Raw genomic sequence first — 17,475 nt, 5'->3', positions numbered from 1 at the left:
AAACAGAAGGTGGACAAAAGACACATCAGCGTAGAGTTATGTGCTGTGGAGTCAACATCTCCCTGGTATGGGTCTAGTGGCTAGACTGTGGACTCACCTTCAGGGCTTTGTCAGCTGCATCTTTGGCCTCCTTGGCTGCCTTCTCTGCAGCGTTGACCGCATCTGTGATGTTCTTGTAGGCCTCAATGGCGTCCATGGCATCACGCACATCAGAGCGGCCACTCGAGTCCCTTACAGCACTGTGACATAGGAAGACGAGAGAGGGGCGGGGGGAGAAGGAAAGAGAGAGGTGGGGGGGGGGGGGGGTAGAGAGAGTGTTAGAGGGGGGTAGAAAGAGACAGAGGAAGGAAGGGAGAGGGGAGAACAGAAGAGAGAGAGTAAAGGTAAACACACGCATCTGGATTTTCAGAAATGTCAATAAACCAAACGGAACAACAAACATGCAGCCTGAGGGGGATCTAGCGGATGGCAGATCTATCTGGCACGACCCACTGAGGATGAAAACCACGCGACATAAACGTCCCTGTTAAAGAACCACAACTACCGCCACTAACATTACTTCAATACTATGTCGTTGATGCTTGGGGAACCTTTTGAGTTGATTCTCTACTGTTATCTTGAATTATGTGCTGCTGAGGAATTATGGCTTCCCATTGAAACTAACATGGGCAATACAGTCTTGAGACCATTTAGCTTAAACTACACAAACCAACAGCAGAAACTGCCTTGTCGTCATAACCCAGGACCCATCCCATCCCTGGTCTACGAGGACATGTCCCCACATCCCAGGTCCCCATGACTCACTCCTGTAGTTCCTTGGCCAGCTTGGCCAGGTTCTCAGCGTGTCTCTCTGCTCGCTCCACAATGTCCTCCTTGGCCGCGGCCTGGGAGATGGCGTTGACCTTCTTGGTGAGGTCAGTCCTGGCACCGTCCAGTTGGGCAGCTAGCTGTTCATACTCCTGGAGAGGAGAAAGACAACAGGGTCACATTCATTAGGCACCAAATGGAAGAAAACATGACTGAAACAGGGAGGGACTACCTGAACTTGTCCAATAACAAATGGTAATGTTTGCTTTCCGTTGCAAACTGTTTGGCTACGTTTTGTTACCGTATGCCCTAATGAAGAGAACAAAAGAACCACTGTAGGCACAGGAAACACAGGCAAGGACATACCATCCTCTTTACCTAAAGTCATGATATTATCAAATACAAGCATTGATTGTTATCTGAGTGGCTGGCAAGTTAGGACTCAACCACTAACATTTGAGAATCTAGAGCAACTGCCGTTTCAGAATCAAGTATTGTCAAAATATGTTGTGTACATTGGCTGTAACATTACACTAGTTAGGATCATATGTGTACCGGAGATGATAGATGCATCACTGACTTAGGTATATTGAATTTGACTATGCACATGAGGTAATATGCAGTTGTAACATGAGATGACATGGATGGTCTGTGTGCTTACAGTCTTGCTGTCATTCAGCATTCTCAGGAGGTCCTCTGTGGCCTTCAGCTGATCTTCTGCCATGGCTATCTGGTCCTGGACCTTCTTCCGCTCCTTCTTCAGGTCCTCCATACGTTTCTGAAGAACAAACATTAATTTGGTTCAGAGCACATTAGGCCTACTGCCATAAGATATCAATTTTTTGGGGAAAAACGATTACCCTAACCATGAAAGAAACCATAGCAACGGACTAAACCACATGGTTACCGCACACAGTAGCTGCCTATACGTGATAGCATTGTACCATCATGTTAAAAGAAAATACTAAATACTGAGAGTTTTATTATTACCAGGATGTCTTTCAGTGCCTCTGAGTTGAGTCCGTTCTGAGAGTTGGCTTTCTTCACCATGTCCCCAGCCTGTTTCAGAGCCTCATCCAGGTCCTTCAGTTTAGCTTCATAGTCCTTCAGAAGACCCTTCACCCTCTTGGCTGCTGCCTCATTCTGATCATACTGCCTGGTCACATTAGCCTTGATGTAGTCCAGCACTGGGAGAATAGAACAGAATCGAACAGAATATAAATTGTCATTCTTGACCGAAAAAATAAAAAAGTCTCACTATTTTATTCGATTGCTGATGGTATCAAACAAAGTAGTCATCGCCATTGTGACATTATGCTTCTTATCTGTATCTTAACTCAACCTAATCCAGTAATGTTCAAGAACATCAGAGTTACCGTACGAGCTTCTAATCTTATGAAAGAAAAGCCTTGAGGGATTTGAAGAGATTTGGTTACACAGCAGACTACTTACGTTTCTGGGCCTCGTCTCTCTCTTTCTCGGCTGCGTCTTTCTGGGGGTTGAAGTTTCTCTTCTCCATCTCCTTCACCATGCGTTCAGCGTCGGATAACATCTTAGCCAGGTTCTCACTGGGCACCACATCGCCGGAACCAGACTCTTTCAGCTGCTGCAGCAGGGCTACACACAACACACACATTCAGGTTGAGATATATCAGGGAGGGAAAGGGAGAGAAAGCAACAGAGGGAGAGAGAGAAAGAGAGAAAGGGTGAGAGAGAGAAAACAGAAAAATAAAAAGGAAAGAGGATCATTTGGCTAGAGAGATAGATATATAGACAGAGGGGGGGCAAAGAGATCAGGCGATCAGAGTTAGAGAACAAGGACTTGGTTGTTTACCCAGGATCTTCTCGAGCAGGTTCTTAGCCTCAGTGTCCAGGTCTTTAGCTCTCAGATGGGTCTTACCCACATCACCCAGCACTTTCTGGGCATTCACAGCCCTGTCATCCGCCTGATGGACAACACAGAAATAGACACAAACATTAGCTCTCCAAAGCCAGCACACACAATCCCACACATGACAGGGAGGGAAAAAAGACACCAAGAAAGAAAGAGTTCCAGTCCAATACCTTTTCTTTGAGAGCGCTGATATCCTCGTTGACACTGAGAGTGTCCTGCTCCAGTTGGCTAACCTTGGGCTTCTGGCTGTTCACACTGGAACTGAACTTGCTCACCAGACTCTGTGGGGGGAACACACAGTCTATTGTTTAATGCTTTATTATCAGATGAGATGGCGAGAGAGAGAGCTACAGTACAATGGGATATGGTTGGTTGTTGACTCCTCAGGCTGTCAGAGAGGTTGACTGAGTGACTCGTTTACTCCTGTTGGTTTGATAAACGCTTACAGCGTATGCTCAAATGGAGCGTATGAGTTGCTGAGATCCCAAACGCGTGGGAGTTCAGCTCTGACATGTGTTGACACACAGCTCTGGGACAAACTGACTGAGATCGCTTATCAGCAGGATTCTGGAATGTTCGAGTACGCACACACCCTTTACCGCTCTGTGTGTGTGTGTGTGAGCATTGATGTACATCTATCCACACGGTATCTGCGTTTAGGTAATTTGCTATGTTTTGAAGTCCTCTCCCATCCTTTCTGTGGCCTGTATAGCCAGAGGGCAGGGTGGTACACTTCACTGCTGTAACAGTACATGTATGCCATTAATATATACAATATAATACCTTGGTCTCTGTGATGGTATTCTCCAGCATCCTGAGTCGGTCCTGAGAGGAGGCGGAGATACTGGCGTTATCCAGCTGAGTCTTAATCCTGCCCAGCTCCTCATCCAGACGCCCCAGATCGTTTAGTAAGGTCTCGGCGCAGTCGTCACACTCTGAGAAGCCCACACAGACAAACGTAATCAACCGCTGATCATGATGAGGTAGGTACTCTCATTGGATCATCACGCTGTCACGACAGAGACACTAACCTTGGCACTGCTCGTCTGTGTTGGTGTCCCCTGGCTCCAACGTATTCTTGCACACTGCAGAAAGAGCAACATTATACATTGTATTTATTTTGACGAAGAAAATGAAACATCTACAGAGTAAAGCTTTACCAATAGACGCAATGCGCCGTCATGTCTCAGTACGGTATCCACACTCACCACCAGTCCTGGAGTCACAGCTGTTTCCGTTGCCGCTACAGTCACAAGGCCTACAGCTTCCTCCGGCTGTCAATGGATCACCGTGGTAACCAGGAGCGCATCGTTCACAACTGACTCCTGCGTAGCCTGGTCGGCAAACACACTGGAACCCTCCAGCAACCTCTCTGCAACCCACCGCAAAACTATAGTGGAATGATGAAGAAACAGGAGTTAGTTTGATACCCTCAGATACTGGGCCAGCCACTGTAAGTGATATACAGTACAAGGGTTTGATTTCACCAAAGGAGCATCTACTATGGTTGACCTTGCCACTGATTGGTTCTTTGGTGACACTGACCTGTTAGCTGGCACACTAAAGGGGCACGGGCACACCCGGCATGATCTCTGGGCAGCGTCTCCATAGTAACCGTCTTTGCAGTGCTCACACCTGTCCCCGGCTGTGTTGTATTGGCAGTTCTGTCCAGAGGAAGAGTAGTAAACATGCGTTAGACTACATCATGTGAGTACCAAAAGAACAGTATTTGAATGGTGGGGTCATCAAATACTAGTCCTTCATAATGGACATGTTCCTATCTGTTCAGTTTGCACAGTGAACAACAGCACAAGGTACAGTAAATCAGTGTATTGTTCATACGAGTAAATAGCCAAGTCACAAAGAAAACCTATAGCCTCACTAAGTTGTTGAAAAGTCCATAACAAATACCACAGTGAGTCTAAACACACTTTGTCCTTCTGTAGACATAGTCACACTGACATACTCCAGCCCAGAGTAGATCCAACGACAGGCTACATTATGTCCCTTTTTATCTCAAAGGAGGGTGGTTGTCATCCCTCTCTACCATAAACGACTAACATTTCTGTCCTAATTCATCCCAAAGAGGGATTTTGATGGTACAGAGAGAGTGCGTGTTCAGCCTGTACTCCTTAGGCCTAGATAGAGGCACAGGCCTGGTCTTGAGTGGCTTGCGTAAGATGAGAGGAGACAAGAGCGGGAGGGAGAGAGAGATGAGAGAGAGAGAGAGGATGTGAGAGAGGGAGAAAGGAGAATATAGAGTGCTTTTAAAGATCTAGAGTTTCACTGGGAGACAGCTAATGTAGACCCATATCACAATCATATATAATCACCATCATCCAATAGTTTAATGTGGTTAGCCGTCCATGGTACAGAACATTATGTGGGCATCAAGGCGGAGTGGGAAGCCCACCCCATGCCCTGTGGCGTGGGGTGTGAGGTCTAGACTATGACTGCTGGGCTGTGGCTCACCCTGATGGAGTCACATAGGCTGACATAGTAGGTGTTGCTCAAGTGGTTATCACTGAATTCCTTAAGGGCTTCTTTAAGCTCACAGGTTTTGAATGATTGTAATTCAGAAGCACTGTGTGTGTTCGTGGTACGTGGTATGTACAGGACACACATACTTGCGGGTTCCCTGGCGATCATGCGACAACAATAAGAAATAATAGAAGACAATAATACAAATATAAAGTGTGTGTTCTTACCAGGCACCTCCCTGTCCTGTCGTCACACTCGTTGGCGAGGCCGTTACAGAAGCAGGGCACACAGCGACCCAGGTAGGGCCCACTGCCGTCCCTATAGTAACCACGAGCACATTTCTGGAACAGAGAAACACACAGACATTAATACAGATACATCAAAATACATAGATACAACAATATCATACAGAAAAACAGAATTTTGAAAGTGATTCCTATCTCAATGGGACCCTCCTGGATGAATACGAATTCTATCACAAACAGAACAGAATCCTAAAACACACATTTCAAAACGGCACACTTAGTTCCCACACAGAAGAACACTTCACCATTCAAAGTGGCAGTGTTTGAGGAGATACAGGCAATCAGAGTTTACGTCGTGTCACCAGCACCACGCTGAGCACAAGACGAGTGTGTATTCATCCTTAACGCACCGCCGCCACTCAAAAGTCAAACACACCCTTCGCTCTATAGGATAACGGTCTGGAAGTCAACTGATATCCTACAAGTCTACCTCGTACACGGAGCAGCCAAGCATACATTACAGTAAGTCTATTTGTAACCCAACAGAAATCCATCGTTTTACCTGGATCTGAGAGCTGGCATCTTGGTCGTCAAAAGACGGGTACTGAACAGTCTGTCCTCGGTCATTCACAGAAGAATACTGGACTCTCTGTGTACCCTGGTCATTCACAGAGGGGTAATGTACCCTCTGTCCGCCCTGGTCATTCACAGAGGGGTAATGTACTCTCTGTTCGCCCTGGTCATGTAGGGAAGGATAATGTATCCTCTGTGCCTCTCGGTCATGCTGTCTGGGATAGCGGTTCCTCTCTTCCCTGTTAATGGGTCTGTGTCCTGCGCTGCATAGTCCCAGTAAGATTCCCCACAGCAGGGTCTGAAATAGCATGCCTGTCCCTCTGCCTCTCCAGGGGCTGTGTACACGCGTGTCTGACATTGCTCACGTTTCGTCTGAAATAACTCCCTGCTCTCCCCTGCCTCTGCCTCTTAAACACACACACACACTCCCACACGTAGAGGACACACCCCTTCACTCACCTACAGTACCTTAGTCAGCAGCCAGTCAGAGCAGTGTAGCAACACCCACACGCTGACCAACGTGCGCGTTAGGGTTGGGCGTTCTCCAGATGTTCATACCGTCATACCGTTTCTGTACCATACCGGGGTATACGGTATTACCGGAAGCGCACAAAACAATTTAGGCAACAGGGATCTTGATCCAGGAGGGGATGAATATGTCTAGTCTGCGTAACAGTGTTTTTAACTAACATGCCACAGAGACTGTCCTTTCAGGAATCTCAATGTTCAATATGTAGCTGGATTGATGGCGGAGTTGCTCATTGGTTGTTGGAAAAACATCAATATTTCCATGACAACATGTAGAGCCTCGAAAATAGGTTCATTTAAAAAAAAATACTTTATTGAAAATCAAAACGTCCAAACACATTCGTTACTATTTCCACTTCCGAAAATACAATGTCACTTACACACAAAGGGTCGACAGGAAAATCGTCAGAATGTACATAAGCCTCCTTATCCACATATAAAAAGGTTGCTAGGGTGGGGCTCCACCTGGGAGCCTGAGTGAGTTTGTGTTGAAGTGTGTCTATAGATGTGTTCACAGGGTATATGTGTGAGCATGCCAGTGTGACTGTGGTTCTGTGAATAATAGTTGGAAATCTCCAGACAGTGCAGAAGCAGCAGTCACACCTGAATCATGCAGTCCAAACACGAAGCAGTGGAGACAGTTGGGCGTGGTAGTTAGTTGGATCTGTGTATGTACTATTTGGTGTCGGGTGGTGAGTAACAACGTCCCAGGTTGCCAGATGCCACGCCCGGCTATGTGTCAGGGCGCCTCTCCTTTTTCTAGCGCCGCAGGGTACATATTATCCATTTCCTCTGAACACACCTGACTAGAGGATGTTGACGTCTCCCACACACACAGGTAGATCATACTCTCGCTATGGTAACAGGGCTTCGAGCACAATCGCAAAATGGGGAAAACAACTCAATCAACCCACATGAAAAAATACTATAGTATACTATGGTATAAATACTGTAGTATTCACTGTAGTGTTTTTGCAGACTAAACTACAGTATACTGTAGTATTTACAGTTAACTATAGTATACTGTAGTAAAAGAACTAGTATATAAACAAAAAATGATGTAGTGTTTTTGCGGACTGTAATATACTGTAGTATTTACTGTACTGTTTTTGCTGACTCTAGTATACTGTAGTATTTAATGTAGTGTTTTTGAAGACATTGCTGTAGTATTTACTGTTTTATTACTTTTGACCCCCCCCAAAAATCACATTTTCCATAACCTGTAAGTAGGTGGGACTGGGGTCTGAACGGATAGTTGTATAACCTGTAGGGAACACAATATATGGTCTATATTTGTCATGTAGGTATCTCACTTATGGGTGGCACAATTTGGGATATGGTGGATACTGTTAAAAAAGTGTATTTTAGCGGACGGTAGTGTTTTTGCTATAGTATTAATATAGTATTACTGTAGTATTTACTATAGTATTCTACAGTATACGATACTAAGCATTACACATGATCGAGGGATACTAAAGTGTGTAGCATAGTATTATACAGTATACTACACAATTATATAGAAAGTTAAATGAAAATCTACGACAAAGTCATCAGGGCCTTAGGGTCTCACTTTGTTAATAAGCTATTGCCAGTGAAACAAAATCGAAGCTTCCTTGGCATGTCAAACTCCCATCCCTAAGGGTTGCACACGGGCAATTCCACGGTAACAAAGTGATGCTGAAACCATGATCGCAATGTTAAACAAACCATACATCTCTATGCACAATGACGACTTAAGACTGCAATATGTAACTATTTGGGAGACCCGACCAAATTCACGTAGAAATGTGAGTTATAGATCTGTCATTCTTATTGACAGCAAGCCTAAGCGCTATTTCTACGCTTCCCATTCTTACTTTTGGTTTTTGTGTCTTTTACTTTCAGCTTCAAACAGCTGAAAATACAATATTTTTGGTTATGGAAAATATATTTCACAGCGGTTTAGATGGTATAATGATTCGGTAACACTTTACTTGCTTTTTTGTTGTTGTCACAAATTGAAATTAAGCAAACTATTACAATTTTAGCAACCAGAAAAGTGTGATTTCTGCATAGTGCATCTTTAATTTTTTTTTATCTCTGCACCTTTTACAAAAACACATTTCAGTTCAGTAACAGAATGACGATTTGTGTGGTTTGTGCCGTCATTCTGTAAATAATCGGAGTCTCAGCATCACTCTGTTACCGTGGAATTGTCCACACTGAAAATGCATACATTTACAGTCGAGTGATGTACAGAGTTCCATTTAATACGTGGATTCTGAGGGGAAAATGCTTCCATCCAACTTTTCCTAATTGGAGTAGGAGACCCACCCGCGTACTAAACAACCTTAGGGAAGAATTTGGTTCTAACGTTCTAAATGTCGTACTGTATGTTTTTTTTAATTGTATTTGATTTGAACTGCTGTTACTATGACACAACGGAGCGGTTTACAGCAGTGGTATAATCTTTAATATTATGTCTGCGTGATTGTGCATCTTATCCCTCTCCCTCGGGCTACTGGGCTTGGCTGATGAAACACAAACACTTTATTCCAGGACATTCCACAAAGGCTTGTTTAAACCGTTGGCTCTTCAATGGGCTGATGGATTTTTCCTCTGCCTGCCAGTGACCTCACTCACCCCAGGCTGGGCGTGGCACCATTGTTAGGGCGTGTCACGACAAAAACCCCACAGCGGGGAGGGGAGTTCTCGCTCTTCTCTTCTCCAAAATGACTAGATCGGTCGGTCGACACCTCTCCCTCTCATCCCCTCCTGTCTTCTTTCTCTCTCTTACTTTCTCCTAATCCTTTTCTCCCTCCATCTTGCCCCCTCTCTTTCCCAATCCCAAACCGACCCCTAGGACATAGCCCCAAGCCCTTACACACTTGATGTGCATCTGAGAGCTAAAAGTCCCCCTATCCTTGGACTCATTACCATCTCCAAAATAACAAAAACACCAAGGCACCTCTGGAGTACTTTCTTAAAGTAACTGCCCAGTGAAAATCTCACTTTTAAAAGTTCATATTCTGTTAACTCATGTCCAAACAATGTTGTCCAGCACTTGTTGGACAACATTGGAGAAAAAAACACTTCAAAAACCACACCTGAAACATACCGTTGAAAACATTATTGCTATTTCCTCAAAGAACATGATGTCATCTCCCTGAGGATGATGCGCTGGCCAATCAGCGATCTACTTGCCTGCAATATTTTTAATGACCGTATATGCCCACACCATTCTGTTGTTGAGGTAAGCCCACACCATTCGGTTGTTGAGGTAAGCCCACACCATTCTGTTGTTGAGGTAAGCCCACACCATTCTGTTGTTGAGGTAAGCCCACACCATTCTGTTGTTGAGGTAAGCCCACACCATTCTGTTGTTGAGGTAAGCCCACACCATTCGGTTGTTGAGGTAAGCCCACACCATTCGGTTGTTGAGGTAAGCCCACACCATTCGGTTGTTGAGGTAAGCCCACACCATTCGGTTGTTGAGGTAAGCCCACACCATTCGCTTGTTGAGGTAAGCCCACACCATTCGCTTGTTGAGGTAAGCCCACACCATTCCAACACAGAAAAGCTTATTTTTGTCATAGCTAATTAAACATTTTGGGAAGGAAAACTATGTCAATCATATTGTACACGGGATGTACAAAACATTAAGAACAACTTCCTAATATTGAGTTGCGCACCCCCCATTCAAAGGCACTTCAATATTTTGTCTTGCACATGGTACACATACACAATACATGTCTCAATTGCCTCAAGGTTAAAAATCCTTATTTAACCTGTCTCCTCCCCTTCATCTACACTGATTGAAGTGACTTTATCAAGTGACATCAATAAGGGATCATAGCTTTCACCTGGATTCACCTGGTCAGTCTATGTCATGGAAAGAGCATGTGTTCTTAATGTTTTGTATACTCAGTGTAAGTAATTCTAGGTCATATTTCGTAGAAATCTGGAAACTCTGGGCAGTTACTTTAAAAGTATTATATATGATCCCTGTAGATCTCCATGAAGCACCTAGGGGACTAAGAGTGAATGAGATCTGTCTCACCTGGCAGGAGTCTCCTCTGTAGAGAGGGGAACAGGCACACTCCTCCACGGTGCTGGCAGGGCCCCCGGCCCCTGTGTCTGTGGCCTCCTCCAGGCCCACCTCCCCCAGGCTGAGTCTCTGGCTCTGGGTGAAGTAGAGGGCCCGCACCCTCAGACCAACCAGACCTGCCAGGACTTCCATCAGATCCTCTCTGGACACAGGACGGTTGGTGCCGAAGTGACGCCAATTCCCCTAAACAGAACAGACAGGGGTTAGTGAGGGATTGGAAATGTTGAGGACTGATCAAATGTTATTATATGTGTTCACAACAGATGGAATAAGGACTCAGCTTCACCACTTTTTAGGTTTTACCTCTACTAGCTGGACTCTGCCCTGGTGGAGTCTGTCAGGATTAGGGGTATGTGGGGACATGTGGACCAGGGTCATCTCCTGGCCCTGAGAAATTCACAGGCAAATAACACTGGGTTACTCAAAACAGGAAGTCATCATGACTCATATACAGTACCAGTCAAAGGTTTGGACACACCTACTCATTCAAGGGTTTTTCTCTATTTTTACTATTTTCTACATTGTGCAATAATAGTTAAGACATCAAAACTATGAAATAACACATGTAGTAACCAAAAAAAGGTGTTAAATCAAAATATATTTTATATTTGAGATCCTTCAAATAGCCACCCTTTATGACAGCTTTGCACACTCTTGGCATTCTCTCAACCAACTTCAAGAGGAATGCTTTTCCAACAGTCTTGAAGGAGTTCCCACGTATGCTGAGCACTAGTTGGCTGCTTTTCCTTCACTCTGCGGTCCAACTCATCCCAAACCATCTCAATTGGGTTGAGGTCGGGTGATTGTGGAGGTCAGGTCATCTGATGCAGCACTCCATCACTTTCCTTCTTGGTCAAATAGCCCTTACACAGCCTGGAGGTGTGTTGGGTAATTGTCCTGTTAAAAAACAAATGATAGTCCCACTAAGCGCAAACCAGATGGGATGGTGTATCACTGCAGAATGCTGTGGTAGCCATGCCGGTTAAGTGGACCTTGAATTCTAAATAAATTACAGACAGTGTCACCAGCAAAGCACTCCCACACCATCACACATTCTCCTCCATGCTTCACGGTGGGAACCACACATGCAGAGATCATACGTTCACCTACTCTGCGTCTCACAAAGACACAGCGGTTGGAACCAAAAATCTCAAATTTGGACTCAGACAAAAGGACAGATTTCCACCGGTCTATTATCCATTGCTGATGTTTCTTGGCCCAAGCAAGTCTCATCTTCTTATTGGTGTCCTTTGGTTGTGGTTTCTTTGCAGCAATTCAACCATGGAGGCCTGATTCACGCAGTCTCTTCTGAACAGTTGATGTTGAGATGTGTCTATTACTTGAACTCTGAGGTGCAATCTGAGGTGCAGTTAATTGCCGATTTCTGAGGTTGGTAACTCTAATGAACTTATCCTCTGCAGCAGAGGTAACTCTGGGTCTTCCATTCCTGTGGTGGTCCTCATGAGAGCCAGTTTCATCATAGCACTTGATGGTTTTTGCAACTGCACTTGAAGAAACATTCAAAGTTCTTGAAATTTTCCGGATTGACTGACCTTCATGTCTTAAAGTAATGATGGACTGTTATTTCTCTTTGCTTATTTGAGCTGTTCTTGCCATAAAATGGACTTGGTCTTTTATCAAATACGGTGTGCAAATCTGTCATCAAGGCAAAGGGTGGCTACTTTGAAGAATCTCAAATATATTTTGATTTGTTTAACACTTTTTTGGTTAATACATGATTCCATATGTCTACACTATTATTGTACAATGTAGAAAATTGTCAAAATAAAGAAAAACCCTTGAATGAATAGGTGTGTCTAAACCTTTGACTGGTACTGTGTATATATATATGACTTATACACCAATTAGAGAGATGTCATAATCAGCAGTAAGTGACGATACAATGTGTCATAATGTACGTACACTAAGCAGAACATCAGGTCTGCGGTCCATCAGCGACATCCCCTCACTGGGAATCCCAAAGGATTTAGCCTGGTAGGTGAGGTAGCCCCCATAGGATGACACCTGAGACAGGAGTGGAATACTATCAGCAGGGTTGGGTAGGATACTTTCTAAATATAATCCGTTACAGTTACTAGTTATCTGTCCAAAATTGTAATCAGTAACGTCATTTTTGGATTACCCCAACCCAGTGACGTAATCTGATTACTTTTGGATTACTTTCCCCTTAAGAGACATTAGAAGAAGACAAAAAGGATCCATCAAACGCATTTGGTGTGTCATCAAAGTGGTCTCTGACTTGTGGTCAGACTAGCTCAGGTGGAACAATGCTGAATTGAATGTCAGTGAGAAAACAGAAAGGTGTCAATGTATTTTTTCACAAACATCATTTCTGAATTTAAAGGTAATTCAAGAACTAATCATCTAGTTTTTCCAAAATATCTGTAATCTGATTACATTGACAGTTTTCTGTAATCAGATTACATGTAATCAGTTATTCCCCAACCCTGACTATCAGTCAGAGTCAATAGGACTGGTACAGGACCCAGTGTCGAACTGTTAAAGCACTGGTATTTAGGATCAATGGCAGCTGCTTGAAGCCCTGCCTTCTGTTCTTGTCACTGAATCCACAGCTAAATAACAACTGATCAAATGTTAAAAATGCTCAAGTCTGATATAAAAAGAACTTCCAAATATTACGGAAACATGTCCTCTTTTTTTAAACTGAGCTATTCTATTCCAACAGTACATGTCCTCTCAAGTTCCACTCTCTACTCACCCGGTCTACCAGGTAGGATGGTGGCGCCACCCAGTGGAGGAGCTGGGTAGTGCCAGGCAACTCCTGTACGTCTGCTACCACAGTGTTACTGGACGGGTTGAGGACTGATGCCACCTCCTCCTGGTCAGCCCTCTCCAGACACCAGCCACGCATGTCCATAAACTAGTGGAGGCGAAGGCAAAGAGGATTGTACTATATATTATCGGCCTATGGTTTGGTAAAATGCCATTATGTACATAGGAATAATGCTGTGTGCAATGGAGTTATGTTCTGCAGGTGTGGCAATGCTGTGGGTATATCCACTCCATGGAATGTGGGTTGTTTCAACACTGATCATTTAGCTAGATAAGGGTTTGATCATGTGTCTGAACAGGTACAGTGTAATTACAACTTATTTCACATTTCTATGGCACGGAAAGAATATGTCAATGAAAATGCCAATAAAACTTCAGAAACACACACACACACACGCAAGCACATACGCATGCACGAATGCACACGCACACACCTTCCCCCTGCGTTTGCCAGAGCTCTGGCACTGGTCGGTGGCTCCAAAGCAGAAGCAGCTGACGCAGCCTCTGGGGTGGGAGGGGTCAAAGTGGAAGGACCCGTCTCTACAGGCATCACAGCGGGCACCCTGCACGTTCCTCTACAACAACAGGACATACGGCTGCTTACTGTTTACTCCAGATTTCACAGGTCACAACCTTTTCCTGGTCACTGACCCTGCTAATAACCAGTCACATTGTTTCCCAATAGAGAGAAGCCCTCAGAGATGTTCGTTTTTTTTTTACAGATGAGACTATTTGAGGCTAAATTAGGTGATCGACCCTGAATAAGTCTGGTCGACATGTTAAAGACGTAGATTTAACACACTATTTTAGAATGTACACTTCATTTAGACGATCCAAATATTATGATTTATTGTTTAAAAGCATACAGCATTATAAGGTCACCTTGCAGAGGCACTGTCCTGTGTCAGGGTGACATATATCAGGTGTGACCCCTCCCTGGTTACAGTTACATGGGACACAGTCTGGGAACCTGTAGAACCCTGCAGCACACCGGTCACACTGCCGCCCACCGATCCTGGGCTTACACCTTCACACACACAGAACATATACATACAATTAACATGATTGTACTTGGAAATCTCATCCACAGCATGTTCAAATATTCAGCTACTGGCCATGAGATGAAAGGTGCTAAAAAATACAGACCTAAAACGTATTATCTCATTCAAAACTCCACAACCTTTACCTTATGTGGTGTTTCCTATATAAAATAAAGACTATAGTGTTTACCATGGATCATCAACTAGATTCAGCCAAGGGATGATTTTTTCCTTGAGTGGGTGGTCTGGGGGCCGGAACGTAATAACAAATAGACTGCAAATTGACCGCAAGAAGCCCAAACAGATATAATATTCCACAAAAACATAATAATTTCAAATCTTGCTTATATTTGTATGCGATGACTTGTCTCCCTATTATGAGTGGGAATACTTGGGAACAGATTCCAAAATCAGCTGATTTCCTGGTGTTGAAGTGATAAAGTGATAATGTTTCATTAAAAACTTTTTTTTAAATTAATTCCACAAGATATAGTCCCGACACAAATCTAGGGTTTCTAGAGAAGTGACCTAGTCGTTCAGTCTTTTAGTTCTGTATCTATGGACGCGACACAGTCCATTGTTCTAAATGTTCCACTGCCATACTGACGGGCAACATTCTTATCCCTTGCTTACTAGCTAGCCAACTACGGCTAACTTACAGTCACGTCAAAAAGTACAGCCAGAATAACAGCAAAGTAACTGCATTTGCATTTGTTTAAGATGTTTTCTAGTGACATTTATTTGCATACATCCATAACGATGAGCTAATGAGGTGCGATTTTGCCTGGCATAGAAAATGTCCTGATGCTCACTCATCAGGACACTGTTGTTCAGAGGAGCTAGCCAACAACACAGCTACAGTAACACAATCACCTCAAATTGGAGCTGGAAAGACTGCAAATTAGCTGCGTTTCATTTGACCTTTTTTTGTATATGATGCTGATTCATGATTTTGACTGGCTGAGAAACGCTGCCTGTCTGTTTGTCTGTCTCATCCCGACTCGTTCATTACTATGGGACAGCAGGAGATCGAATTTGAATATTAAAACAATGTTTAAATTGTCGGATAGACAGACAGCAAGGTTTATACAAATCTCCGCTGTTGAAAACGAAATGTTAGTCTAAAAGAAATGTGAGAATATGTCTAGATGCTTTTTATAGTGGAGATCAAGTGTATAACTTCTCTGCCTCTGCTGATGAGATGGTGGATTCTGCAGTCAGATGGAACAGAGGAAATAAGCATTTTATGGTCATAGATTTAGCCGGTGGTAATTTGTGGAATAAACACCGGCTGGAATGCGGTTTTAACCAATCAGCATTCAGGATTAGTCCCACCTGTTGTATAAACTGTATTATAAACTGGGTGGATCGAGCCCTGAATGCTGATTGGTATACCACGGGTATGACAAACATTTATTTTTACTGCTCTAATTACGTTGGTAACCGGTTTATAATAGCAATAAGGCACCTTGGGGGTTTGTGGTATATGGCCAACATACCACAGCTAAGGGCTGTGTCCTGGCACGAGTGTAAGAACAGCCCTTACCCGTGGTATATTGGCCATATACCACACCCCCTCGGGCCTTATTGCTTAAGTATTTACTGTGGTGTTAATTTTCTTATTATCTTTGACATAGTTTTCTCCTTTAGGAAACCTACAGCAAATTGTCCATAACCTGTAGGTAGGTAGGACTGGGTTCTGAACAGACAGTTCAGAACTTCTGCTCTTTTCTATAACCATAGGGAACACAATATATGGTCTAAACTTGTTTCTCACTTACGGGTGGCACAAATTGGGATATGGAGGGGAATGGACAGGATATATGCTAATTAAATATTGCAGTATTTACTATAGTATTCTACAGTATACTACACCATTCTATACTAAGTACTAGACATGATCGAGGGATACTACAGTGTGTAGTATAGTATTATACAGTATATTACAGTTTACTACAGAATTCTATAGTAAGTACTGTAGTATTCTATAGTAAACTGTAGTATTTTTTTTATGTGGATTTAGTCTCTACACAGAGCTCTACTCACGTGCACTGTCCCGTGTCACGGTCACATTCTCTCCCTGCGTTGGGCCTGACTCCGTTGGGGGAGCAGTCACAGCCCTCACAGCCCACTAGAGGGTGGTAGCTGAACGTCTGGCTCTCACACACGTCACAGACTGGCTTCACTGTCTGGGGCGGGCAGATACACTGACCTGTGACCTCGTGGCACAGCCGCTGGCCACACTCACACGCTAGGGGGGGATAAAGACAGGTTAGGGTTATAAACTATGTGTGTGAGACATTTTAGTATCTTAAATCTACTTACGTCTGCAGTAGGGGAAGCCGTAGTATCCTGTGGCACATCGTGTACACTGCCGACCGATCACATGGGGCCTACAGGGACACTGGCCCCCTACAGGGTTACAGGTGGGCCCAGTAGCCCCTGATTTGTCACAGTAGCAGGGCAGGGCCCCGTCACTATAGGCTGCTACCAGGGAGCGGGCCGAGTCTCTGCAGAACTGGGAGGACGTTCTGGGGCTGTTGGAACAGGAAGAGAACATTCGGGGTCAGGGGTCAATCAAATAAAGTAGTTATGAAATTCTCTGAGTATTGATCGTGTTTACATCCACACATTAAAAACAACTACTCCCTTAATAAAGTATTATAATAATCCACTCCCCCCGTTAATTTCACCACACACGAAGTCAAAATTTAAGTCTCAAATAAACATGATATGATCCTGCAATTACAATCATACTGAATGATCTAATCTTCATATCACTCAGCAAAGCTGTTGATTCCATTCCATTCCACAGGGCACATGGTTTTGCTTGGTCAAGGTCTTGAGAAACCCACTGGCACACGATCACTGAACTGAATACTCACTCTATAGAAAAGCTTGGTCCTCCACACTGCCTGGTGAAATCAGATGACTTATCAAACGGTTTCTCTTTCAGGAGATCAGGGGTGTAGCTATCGTCAGGAACCACCAAGATGTAATCCTGAA

The 17,475-nt window shown here is 44.0% G+C and overlaps 1 protein-coding gene across 3 annotated transcripts in view; it reads right to left on the bottom strand.

Annotated features, from left to right (window-relative positions):
- The window catches only part of LOC139560356 (laminin subunit alpha-3-like), a 111,426-nt gene that overhangs the window by 17,559 nt on the left and 76,392 nt on the right, over window positions 1-17,475 (bottom strand). For all 3 annotated transcript variants that reach the window (XM_071377043.1, XM_071377041.1, XM_071377042.1), the window contains 21 exons: window positions 17,355-17,470; window positions 16,795-17,006; window positions 16,516-16,720; window positions 14,312-14,456; window positions 13,864-14,004; window positions 13,356-13,517; window positions 12,539-12,640; window positions 10,919-11,002; window positions 10,568-10,798; window positions 5,410-5,523; window positions 4,247-4,365; window positions 3,910-4,091; window positions 3,733-3,786; window positions 3,485-3,636; window positions 2,872-2,982; window positions 2,642-2,753; window positions 2,260-2,424; window positions 1,798-1,994; window positions 1,469-1,585; window positions 805-959; window positions 98-239 (listed from right to left, as the gene is read on the bottom strand). In XM_071377043.1, coding sequence (XP_071233144.1) covers window positions 98-239; window positions 805-959; window positions 1,469-1,585; window positions 1,798-1,994; window positions 2,260-2,424; window positions 2,642-2,753; window positions 2,872-2,982; window positions 3,485-3,636; window positions 3,733-3,786; window positions 3,910-4,091; window positions 4,247-4,365; window positions 5,410-5,523; window positions 10,568-10,798; window positions 10,919-11,002; window positions 12,539-12,640; window positions 13,356-13,517; window positions 13,864-14,004; window positions 14,312-14,456; window positions 16,516-16,720; window positions 16,795-17,006; window positions 17,355-17,470 — 3,018 coding nt within the window. The remainder of the gene's footprint in view (window positions 1-97; window positions 240-804; window positions 960-1,468; window positions 1,586-1,797; window positions 1,995-2,259; window positions 2,425-2,641; window positions 2,754-2,871; window positions 2,983-3,484; window positions 3,637-3,732; window positions 3,787-3,909; window positions 4,092-4,246; window positions 4,366-5,409; window positions 5,524-10,567; window positions 10,799-10,918; window positions 11,003-12,538; window positions 12,641-13,355; window positions 13,518-13,863; window positions 14,005-14,311; window positions 14,457-16,515; window positions 16,721-16,794; window positions 17,007-17,354; window positions 17,471-17,475) is intronic.

This window comes from Salvelinus alpinus, chromosome 30, assembly GCF_045679555.1.
Source record: "Salvelinus alpinus chromosome 30, SLU_Salpinus.1, whole genome shotgun sequence".
NCBI classification, from domain to species: Eukaryota; Metazoa; Chordata; class Actinopteri; order Salmoniformes; family Salmonidae; genus Salvelinus; species Salvelinus alpinus.
The sequence above is the reverse complement of the archived record's forward strand: the minus strand, read 5'-3'. Positions and strand labels throughout refer to the sequence as shown.